Source organism: Convolutriloba macropyga, chromosome 11, assembly GCF_964194025.1.
Source record: "Convolutriloba macropyga chromosome 11, txConMacr16.3, whole genome shotgun sequence".
NCBI classification, from domain to species: domain Eukaryota; kingdom Metazoa; phylum Xenacoelomorpha; order Acoela; family Convolutidae; genus Convolutriloba; species Convolutriloba macropyga.
In genome coordinates, this window is record NC_134478.1 from 9,708,687 (window position 1) to 9,720,785 (window position 12,099).

Genomic DNA, 12,099 nt, shown 5'->3' on the forward strand with positions numbered 1-12,099 from the left:
GCGATGTGTGCCTGTACATTTGGAGCAACATTATTTTCGGTAGTATTGTCTTGGTTGACTAATGACGGTCTGTGCTGCGGAAAACGCCAATTACTCATATTTGGCACAAAACTTGGGCCAAGAGGAATAGTGGGCATATTTGGGACAGGCGGAACAACAGAACGTACAACTTTGTGTACTCGGTTATTATTATTTTGAAAAGTTTCGTTGACGAGAGGCTGATTACTCAAAGGGGCGTGTGGGATGGGAGCAGTGATGTTAGGTGCGAAGACTGGGTTCGGAATGGGAAGGTCGTTAGGATGAGCGGGTTCGGAGTTGTGCCGTTGAGTGTTTGGACTTGGTGGGGCGCTTGGGTGTAGGGGAACGTTTATTGCGGGGGCTGGATGATTTGTTGACGGAAAAGGAGGAAGAGTGGCGTTTGGTGCTCGGGGGACAAAATTAATTTGTTGTCGGGAGAAGATACGCGGGGCCGAATCATTCTTAGGAAGACTTGATGTTTCAGGTCCCCTTGAGAATTGAAGTTGCGCGTTGGGAATTAACTTGGAGGCATTATTTTGATTTACTTGCGGTGCGAACGGCTGTGGTGGAATGGGCTGTTGAATGGGTGGTGAAGAAGCCCCTGGGGCGTGTACAGAGGGCGGGTGACTATACGCGGTTACTTGGTTGGTTATGCTTGGAAGCGCCATGCCTTGTTGGCCAGTTTGATCCATTTGCGCCCTTAGGTGCGCCTGGTACAACGCCTGTGTGTTAGCAGCAGCCAAAAAATTTTCAGTTGGAGTATAATAGGGGTCGAGTTGCTGCAGGGTCTCATTGCTTAAAATGTAATTGCCTCGACAATTTTTTGGAATAGAATGCCTTGAAACTTCAGTGTTCTGATCTTCCACTGTTTTGCCGTTGTTGTGGCTAGGACATTCTGGAGGGTCAATCATAACCTGTGGTTCACTAGTTTTCTCCTCATTGTGAAAACTTAAAGCAAGTGAGGTGTTGATCCAGTCTTGGACAGCTTTTTCACTTCTCATTGAGCTCCTAGCACTTGCAGTTGTTTCAGATTGGCTACCTTTGGAAACAGCGTCCAGCAATTCAAATTCTTGCAGAGTTGCCTCTGCCAACCGTTTCCTGTTGTCTTCCTCCAGTTCATCTATTTTCACTTGCTTTTTCTGTTTAGCAAGGCGAATGGCTGCCTCATTTTGTTTTTCAATTTCTTCGCGCTTCATTTTAGCAATAACATAATCATGTTTACGCTGACTAGATGTTTTTGAAGAGGTCATAAGTGAGGGAAGTCTTGAACGAATGGAAGCCCTTGGTTCCTGGAACTCACTCGCTTTATCATCAGCAGAGTTGATATAGTTTCTTGCTGAAGTGAGTATCTTGTCGTTCTTAGTTGTCATCGCCTCCAAGTAAGACTCTAATGAAGGAACAAGTGCACTTGGATCCTCCGTTTTTCCAGCAAAAGCAATCAGGTCCTCATTTTTGTCTACAAAAGTCATAAATGCTTCGTTGCACTTTGTTACTAGGCGTTCAATTTTCACTCGCCTACTTTGACTATTTATACAATGAAGAATATCTTCATGTATAGCAAGCAATTCAGCTTCACGCTTTGACCTGGCAGCGTACAACTTTTTGACTTTTTGATCAAGACTATTAGACATCGCGATGTTATTATTTCCAAATACCAGCAAAACTACCACAGCACACGGTTATCTGTTATATGCACACTCCAAACAAATCAAATCCACGCAAAACAAACCCAACGCAAAAGACACCAGACACAGCAAACTGTAGACAGTCTGTAAAACAAACCACCCAAAGAGCAAAGAAGGTCGTCGAGCACACTGTGCCCGACAAAAACAGAAGTGGAGCGCTGAACGCTATGCGCTCAACGCGGAGGGAGGCAAAGGACACACGGGAAGTCGAGCGAGCAACGCGCGACGAAACGGAGGCGTTACGGACGGAAAGTCGAGCGAGCAACGCGCGACAAAACGGAGACGTTACGCACGGAAAGTCGAGCGAGCAACGCGCGACGTGACGGAAACGGGACAGACGAGAAGTCGAGCGAGCAATGCGCGACAGAACGGAAACGGGACAGACGAGAAGTCGAGCGAGCAATGCGCGACAAAACGGAAACGGTACGTGTGGGAAAACAAACGAACCGGAACGGTGGGAAAGAACGGGCGGGAAATGAGTTCGGAAAGAACTATGTTAGCAGACCACAGCAAAAACTCAAGCAAACAACCTAGCCGTAACTCTAGAACAAACTTAAGTCACACCCTAGGAAGAAGTAGAGAAGCTACTGCAAGACAATCTAATATAGCTCATAATGGGTCTATAACGACAAATTTAACAACAAACTATTTTACAGCAATGCAGTAGTAGACTAAAAGGATGAAAAGGTCGAGAAATTTTACTAGCCGTAACTCCAGAATAAACTTAAGTCACATCCTAGCAAAACCCAAACCAAAACAAACAATCAGCATACTAACGGTATTAAACAAACTACAGCAAAATTGAATAAACTACAATAGTGTATTTGTAGACTAAGATAGTTGGAAAAGTCAAGAAACAACCCAGCCGTAACTCGAGAATAAACTTAAGTCACGCCCTAGAAGGCAACAGGACCAAACCAACTAGCAATCGTACAGGTACACACAAACATACAGCAGCAAAATCAATATACTACAACAGAAGGGCTAGTAAATTAGTAGAGTTGAAAAGTCAAAGGACAACCCAGACGTAACTCGAGAATAAACTTAAGTCACACCCTAGAAAGCTAAAAGACCTAAACAACAAATCAGCAAACTAGCATACTCAACATACTACAGCAAAAACAACAACATACTTCATCGCATATAACATACTACATCGAAGGAAAAAATTAAGGGGAGAAAAACAACTCTGAATGAAAGAAAAACGGAATGATTGGAAACGAAAACGAAAAACAAAATTTTGGGAGAGCGACGTTGATGAAAAATGAACGGAAATTGTGAATAGTGAAGTTAAGGAACGAAAAAGAAGCGGACGGTACGGTACGGAAACGAAACGAGATACGAAGATAATAAGAAGACAATTTTTTTTTTGAGCCGGAGGTTGTGAGTTTATATCTCACACCATTATTTGTCCAATTTTTCAAAATTTTGGTCAATTTTTTGCAAATTCTTGATCCCGGGTCGCGGTACCAATGTAAAAGGTGAAATCCACTCTTTCGAAAGTTAATTCAATTCTCATCCAAATCGATATAGTCAGTTACACAAACGGTATAAAGCAACGTATAAGCATTAGTACGATCAATGTAACAAGTGAAAGCTTAGACGGCAAGGTTTTTTCGATGCTCTTTTACTGGTTTTTTGTCTGATGTCATTGACGTCAAAATCAGTTCGTGTTCAATCGCAAGTGTCTAGAAAACCTAAAGTATTAAGCCGAAAACCAGCTTAATCGATACATATCATGGTTATGTTTACTTAAAATTAGGTTAAATGAACTTTTTCGGAACTTTCTACGTATATTAGAAGAGAATTTGTGTGCATTTAAATGGTTAAGAGATATGACGTATTAGATTGCTCATTTCTCGCTCTATTCAAATAGCGTTGCTCATTTACTCGGTAACACACGCTCTTGACTTTTTGCGTTTCGTGTGATCTAAAATTTTCTCTCAAGCACAATTTCAAGCAGTTGAATTCAATTGGTGGCAATTTAATACTAAAAGTCAAATGAAAAGTGCGCCGAAACTGGTGACAGTTTTTAATTTAAATCTTAATAGTGGTATATGTTAACCTTTAATATAGTTATTTGAAGCCAACTATTGAATTTCTTAGTCCCATTTAGGGAGGGAGGGAGGGAAGGAGGGAGGGAGGGATGTCATGAGTTTAGAAAAGTCAGTAATAAAAAGTCAAAGCACGTTTAGTCTTCACCCTTCATTATTTAAACATAACCGACTAAACATCGGAAGAATTGCACTCGAACGACTAATGGGAGCTCAGTTGGGGGGGGGGGGGAGGGAGGGTCCCTCCCTCCCCCCCCCCCCCCCAAATGAAGCAGGCTGCAATTGATTAGAGCTCCCACTAGTCGTTCGAGAGCAATTCTTCCGATGTTTAGTCGGTTATGTTTAAATAATGAAGGGTGAAGACTAAAAGTGCTTTGACTTTTTATTACTGGAAATGAAAAAGGAAGATAGTTGTCGCGCTATTTTACTTGTTTTTCGGATTCGCCTTCTATGTGATTGCTTGCTCTTAATTTTCATCGATCTTGTTGGGGATTTTTTAAAATGTGTGAAATTTTTAGGAGTTATGTCACGAATTTAATTTTTGGTGTGGCAACTTTCGTCATTTTTGAAAAAAAAATCGTTATCAGGTGTTGAATTTTTAATTTATATCGTTTTTCCGTCTTCTTTATGTAAAAAATTTTATACAGTAATGGCCATGTTTAATTCCAAGCAAAGTTTTACTTCGAGTTAGTTTCCGTGTCTTCCCTTGATTTTCATTTTATTTGTATTCTCTGTCGATGATTCTTACGACTATCCGTCTTCTTCATCCTTCGGGGGGTTTCTAGTGTTCACCATTTCATTTTGTTTTCATGAGGTCATTTATTAATCTTTCGCTTTTAGGTAATTCGAATGACGAGTCTTTCTTGCTTAGAACATTTAAAATATAACTTTCTTACATCAAAAAGTTCAATTTTTAAACCGACTGTCTAAATGTCGGTTGAATTGAAGGTTGAGAATGTCTATCGCGGCTATCTATTCGGGCAACCTGCCGGCTATGTTCATTAAAATTTGTTTTAATTATTTAAATTGTTTTTTAAATTGTATTTAAAATTGCAACAGGCCAATTCGGTGATTATTGATTGATGCATTTTTACGGCATGGAGTACTATATTAACCAGTATAGTTACTTATTATATAATTTTTTATAAAGCAGTGGTAAACAAAGTGATAAATAAACTGCTTTACTTCACAAAAATATTAACGGGAAGGACATTGACGGAACAACGTTTTTTTCGCAACGTTATCAACGAAAATTTTGGTAAGGTTCAAAAAATATTTCACATCTCGCGGAGAAAATGAGGCGGAGAAATTACGGAAAAAGAGTCTGTTCTCCGTATGTTTATCAATTTTGTTAATAATCTTGTTCGCTAGCCGCAATGTTTTTGCAAGACTCAGGCAGAATCTTGAAAGATAACCATCTGGTCTCGCATGGGGCTGCTATTCATTTTATCAACTCTCTTATCAATTTCAGCTATTTTCAACTGGTTTCGACTGCAGCTGATGACCAGATCAAGTTTTGGGACATGCGCCCTCCTCCAGGGTACACGTGGCCTAAGAAATCAGAGAACCCAAACTCTCCCGTGGAGTCATTCTTGTATCTCAAGGCAAAGTGGGCACCTTTCCTCACTGTAAGAATTCCTTTTTTGATCGATTTTTGATAAAAAATATTTTTTTTTGGAAAAGTAAATTAGTATTACAACCAGGTAATTAACTTTTTTTGTTTCCCTAACAATAACAACAATTTTTTCAATAACAACTTGAGCGATATTTTTTAAAATTTTAGTCCCATTTCCCACTACTGCTCTTGTGACATTTTACAATTCACTTTTGTGTTTATGATCGATGTTTCCAATTTTTGACACCCTACTTTTTATTTAGCTTTCATTGATGAATGACGATATTTAACTGAATGCGGTCAACGAGTCAGAAATAAAGTTTACAAGTAAATTTTTTTGTGTTTCTTCGTTTTTTTTAACAAAATTGCAAAACAAGGTTATAGGCTCCACTTTCTTCTATACTTCTAAAAAATTATTTGAGGCAATTATTTTTTTTCCTTCGAAGGGTATAAGACTAGATTGCTGAAGCAGATGCAGCTTTAAAATTTGTTCAATATTAAGTTTTAATGCTGAATATTTCTATCGGGGAATGTGTTAATGAAAAGCAGGTCTTTTTTCTACACACCAACATGCAAATTTTTAAAGTAATACCCCAAAAAAGCGAGCTGTCGTATTAATACTGTTAAAACGCAGAAAATAAAAACTGAATTGACATCAAGACAGTGTCACTAACCGCGTGAAAAAATTGTTCATCTCTTATCAGCAGCGTTTTTCTCCGTAGTAATTCTCTTTCGATAAAGAACGTCTTCAGAAAAAATGGTGCTCTTCTTTTAAATGAGAGTAAATGCCTTATCGTTGACAAAAACTTTTTATTTCTCATGTTTTATTTTAAAACTGATGAGTCCTAATGTTGATTTATTATTAGCTGAAACAGTAGGAAAAAATTAATATTTATGTCCACGAGAGGGCGAATAATGATGTGAGAGCATCAATTTGCGTATTGGCATCTCATTGGTTAATAGTTAGTTATGCAAATTGAGTGGTCTGGTGAAAAGTGAGAAGCGGGAAATGCAGTTACAAAAACATGTAGAGTGAACAATTACATGTAGTGCAAGCAAGTGGTGGCGTTAACAAACAATATGAAAGATTTTTGATTGGTAAATTAAAATTCATTAACAGATCACATATTAGCAGATCACTATTTACAGTCGATTTAATTCCCTGCAAATATTTTCAAAAGCATATTAAAGGTCAAGAACAGAACTTACAAAAATGGTGGCAATAATTATTTCTATCAGTACCAGTTAAGAACAAGAACAAATTTAAAAAGGAAATGAGAGAAGGTTGGATACAGCGAAAAGTTTGCTACAAACCAGCAGTCATTTTAAATGAGATAAAAATTATCAAAACGTAAAACATCTAAATTAAAATCAAACACAAGAAAATCAATTTAAAAGCCTCCCTTCCTCGACAACAGCCCCCATGGAAGCCTCAACCGGCTGCGGTTGTCGGAACGAGCAGGAACCGCGCAGGCAGAGAACGGAGCTCCGGATTAGTGCAAAGCTGAGTTTCGTTTGATAAACGTGATGATGTTGGCGTAGAAGTTGTCGTTCTTAAGGTTCAGTTTGCTGGCAAATTGCTTTATCACCCGAGTTGCTGAAGGTCTTGCTCCTACTGTGCAAGAAAAAAACAACGGACTGAAAGTGCCCTTCTCGACATTTATAACTGGAGGCTCGTATTTCAATTATTTAATATTTTCTTGCTAGCTATACGCGTCTTCAATTTTTTCGGGCAGCTTTTCGCAACAGGGTTGAAGATTTTTAAATCGAAGAACGTTTTTGTGAATCTGCTGTCCCAGAGACCATTGGCTTTAATATCCAATCGTGCGTCATCTTCAGTGCTGGTAGTTTTATTTGCGAAGGACTCGCCTTGCAACGGCAAGAAATTGGGCTCCATTTCACCTTCAACATCAAAACAAGTTTCCTCAAGCAGATTGGCGAAACAATCGCGGATTTTGTTATGTTATAAGTGGGTGTACTCGCCTCTGAGACAATGAAGGGCATGACTGTAAACGGCTTGCCCCACAAACTTATATTTTTTGAATGCCATGGCATTAGGCCAGCATGAAGCTCCTTTTTCAGTGGCTAAATCAATCGCATACATTTTGTTTGCATTCGAACAATTTTCAATGCTGGATGTTTTTGTCATCCATTTTCACTGATTTGTCGTTCCTGATCTTTTCAACTCTTTTTAATTGTTCGAAATTGATATTTGATACGACACCGAGAGATTGCGGCTCTGAAATGGTTTTTAAACGTTGATATTCGAGAATTCTATCTTCAGGGCGAATGATGTTGAGTCCGCCTTCGTGTACGGGGGGTGAAAATATATCGCGATAGTTGTCTTCATAATTGGTGTTACATACAATAATGGGGGTTAAGTGATCAGTGATAACTTTCTCGGTTTCTTTCAACAAGTCGAATGTATCTGGCGTTGTCCTCGAAAGGAAGGTTAATTTATGTTACACAGAGTTCGGCAAGCATTTGTAAACAGTTTGAGGTGTAATTTTGCGCGTTTTTGCTACTTTGTGCAATATACGTAGATAGTTTCGCTTTTGATTTTTTGTGTTTTCTCTGCAGGATTCCACGTTACCGATCATGGAACCAAGGACTCTTGATCCATCAATAATATCTACTTCTTCACTTTAATTACCTTTATGCGTCTTTGACGAACTCTGTTTTGGTGATAAGATGGCATTTGATAACATTATAACCGAATGAGAGACCATGCAGTTTAAACTTCAATAGAGGGACCTTCATCGCTTCAACCGATCCGGCTGCGTTTCCGTCATCCGCATAATATTTTTAATCAAGTTGTTGTCGTTAGCCTTTTCGATGAGGGGCAAAATAGCTGGGCCATAGGTTGCCATTGCAAGTGGGTTGCCTTGAGTGTTTTCTTCTCGGGATTGCAGAACATTGTGAGAGACATAGAGATTAGATGGGCTCTTATAAGAGTTGGATAAAGCCAAATGAAGAGATGGGCAAAGACTTCAGTGTTTTTTAGGGCTAAGTCTCGGTTCAAACTGTTGAAGATTTTTTTCGCATGAATAAGGAGAATTGCATATGTCTCCGATTGTCTGATGGCCTCATGTAGAGATTGAATGGCATGCTCAATTCTGCATCTTTGACCAGGGCAAAGTCGAAGATTACATCCGAGGAGTTTGAGGTCATTTTTGACGCACAAAACAATAGCTCTACCAATGATGCGTCGCATTACCTCGCCAACAACTATGGGCCGTACACCAGGGAGTTTTTTTAGTGGTATCAACCTAGAGCTATTGTAAGCTTCAAGAAAGCACACCTCGTGTGTCGCAATCAAAATAGTCAACTTTGCCAAGGACTTGCAAATGTCGTTTGACGTAGATTTGAACGACGTGAGTATGCGTCTCCATTCATTTGCATCTAATCCTTAGGGACCATGGCCACCGTGTGTCTTCATGGCCGATCTACGGATTGCAGTTGCGTTAATGCGATCATGTATTGAGTGGTGATAGGGTAATATATTTGATTGGGGGTCTTTCACAACGTAGTCAAAATTTGCGGTCTGTGGGGCGGGGTGCTTTTCAACTAATCTGTCCATTACTGTTTTCGTTTCCAGTTTTTGGTTTAGAGGCAGGACAGCGCCCTCGGATTGGTCGGTTAGACATCGTAGTGCATTCGAGATTTTTCCAGTTTCCATGTTTTTGTCGAATAGTTTGAATTCGTTTTTTTCATGTTTCGAATTCGATTTTGTAAATGTGTCTTGTAGTTCTTTCGCCTCTCAGAAATAATAGTTCAAATTCGCAATGTTTATAGAGGTCCAGTCGCCTCGCTATGATTTTACCTGCTGATCCATCGTTGGCCTTTTTTGTTCTAGTGAAGATTCGATGGGGCATGACCATAGCGGCTAACATCCCAGCTTCGTTATCTTGGTTAATAGTGTCACATTGTGACAACGCAACGCTGAGCGAATCGACAAAGGGACAGCCAACTTTTTTTTTGCTTAATGTGAAATAGACTAGTTTCCAATGAACAATTTCTAGGTAAAAGTTTTTGGAGCATTTCTTTCTTTTCGGTGGTTAGATTGGACCACAAAACGGCAGCGGTGAGAGAAGCAGGGATATGGGGGCAGGTCTGTGGGTGACATGGGTATGGGATGCATGGGTATGGGAATCTGCGATCTTTACATTAGCGCTTACTGATGTCTCGGTTATTAACGCATCGTGTGTGCGTGCGCTGAGGCAGTTTTTGCATTCGAAGTTGTCATGGTGTTCGCGCGCATATAGAAGTCCTCGTCCTCTACATTGGACATGCATAGGGGTACCGCATGAGCAACACCATATACCCCTCTTCTTGAGATAAGTCGAGCAGTGCGTCTGCATGGATATAGGGACAGTTTGTCGAGAAAAGGGAGGATAAATGGGTGAATTAATTAACGAAAACTGTTAAAAAAAGAAATATAGATGAGAATAAACGATTACTAAAATAAGCAAAATAAGACAATCACGACAAAGCATGAAAGGCGACAGATTAAAAAAGGGGGAGACAACATGAGGGTAACAATAATATAACCATTTGAAAATTGCGCAATTTTTCAAATATAGCTCATAGTTTATCAAACGATTGTTTGTTGATGGGATGATTATAAGAGCTATCAGGACTGATGGGTTGAATTTGTATCTAATAAGATCTTTTAGTAGTCTATAACATTCAATGGAGTGAAAATTGTCTGTAGAATGATCATTGAAGCGAAAAACTAGATTCACAGAACGAATTTTTAGAGGGTAGTATTGCTGCACAACATCAATGAGCTTCCTTGTAGTTGCTCCGCGAAAAGAGTGTATTGTTGCGCCGATTTCACTGCCCTTAATGTATTTCGTTCTTGAGGTTGCAAGCACATGGTTATTGACGTCACAAGGGAGAAGGGGAGCTGTGAAGCGGGGTCGCATGGAGATCTGAGCTGTTCCTGTTCTCCAAACTCTCAGGTGATAGGGACATACAATGCTTGACTCTAAATTTCTCTCCACGAAAAGACCACTCTTGCAAGACTTGGCATGTCAAATCTATTTAAAAAGCTTATCACAACACTTAGCTAATATGAAACAATGATATTTCATAACATTGACAGGTGCATAACAGTAAAATTGGTCAGTTTCACGTTTCAACATCATTTTTTTAGTTTCTGTTAGATTGCTGTTAAATTGACGCAATTCTAAGATCTGAGCAGTCCTGTAGCCTTATGTAAGGTAGATTTACATGAATTGTTTTTGAGGTCTATGTCTTGGTAATGTAAACTCAAACACAAAGAGTTTTTAATTTTTTTCGAAATTCTCATATGTTTTGAAAATTTTTAAAGTTTTTTTTTATTTTAGGTCAATAGCAGCGTTAGTGTTTTTTTTGTAATTGGGTAGATTTTAGCAGCACCTTTCGGGTTTACTTTATCAAGTTTTCAGTAATTTTTAGATCAATTTTCGAATTGTTTGAAAATTTTTGTTGTTATCGCCTCTCGTATGTCCAGTCAAATTACCGCCAGCCTTCCAGTTGGTTGTTTTTCAGAATTTGGCAAGACATATTTTTGGTCATTTTTTGTCAATTTAGTATCTTCTGAGCCGATAAAACTTTTAAACTAGATGTTGCGTTGATTCGTAGATTCTGGGATTACAATTTTGAAACGAAGATATGGTCACTAGAAGATCTAGCGCAGCGTCCTAATTAATTTTTTTAGTTAGAACGTTTCTACATTCTTACTCCAGGTACAAAAATTTGCCATTCACTATAATAATCCCCAAAATACCTACACTTTTGAATTTTATTGATTCTTGTTCTCTCAATTTTTTGAACTGTGTAATTGCTCTCAAACAAAATTTGCAGCAATTATAATTAGTCCTCAAAAACGGCATAAACAGGTGACGCCCAAGGGCATTTGTTTCTCTTAGAGACTTTTGGCCTATTTTAAACTCTGAGTGTAAGATTGACCGAATCCCTTTTGGAGAAACCCTAAATTTGGAAAATACCACTGAAACCCTAAATTTACGGGGTCAATGGCATTTCTTAAAGTTTGAACTCCCCTCCCCCTCTTCACTCTGCGCACTTCATTCTCCCCCCCGCCATCCCCCCGTGCATATATCACTCCACCCTTTACCCTGCGAACTCGACCCCCGCTCACATAAATCGTTGCTTTAATTCTGTTTGTTTTTAGTAAAATTGAGCCATTTTACTGCTTTTTTGGTCCATTTTCAATGTAAAGTTCTATTTCGGGATAAATTAAGTCAGAATTTTGTGGGTTTCTTTAGATACAAATGAGTGCAAACGTTAAATTCATTTTTTGATAGATTTTTGACAGAATTAATCTGGTAACGAGTGAGAATCTGTCGTTGAGGTACACGTGAATGACAGTGACCCTGGAGAATTTGACCTTCCTGAGAAGATGAACTGTTTGAGGGAAAAACCACGTGACTTTTTTCACATCGTGCGCTCTTTCTGCAGAATGCCAGACTCGTTTCAATTATTTGAAGAACCACCACATCTAAGGCAGAGCAAGCGAGGTTAGTCATTTTGTTAACACCATCTTTGGTTTAACTGAAACTTGGCTCGATGACGCATGTGATCTTAAAATGTTTTCATCTTTTCAGCTAAACGTTTCTCAGTCTTTAAATGCGATCCAGTCAAAAAAATGCACAAATTTGAATACTGGCTGTGGTCCATTGCTACTTGTACCCAAAAGAACCCAAAATTAAAAGAAGATATG

At 39.0% G+C, this 12,099-nt stretch overlaps 1 protein-coding gene across 1 annotated transcript in view; it reads left to right on the plus strand.

Annotated features, from left to right (window-relative positions):
• LOC142349033 (dynein axonemal intermediate chain 3-like) overlaps nt 1–12,099 on the plus strand; it is an 87,080-nt gene that overhangs the window by 38,157 nt on the left and 36,824 nt on the right. The window contains exons 10-11 of the mRNA XM_075400444.1: nt 5,229–5,385; nt 11,731–11,896. Coding sequence (XP_075256559.1) covers nt 5,229–5,385; nt 11,731–11,896 — 323 coding nt within the window. The remainder of the gene's footprint in view (nt 1–5,228; nt 5,386–11,730; nt 11,897–12,099) is intronic.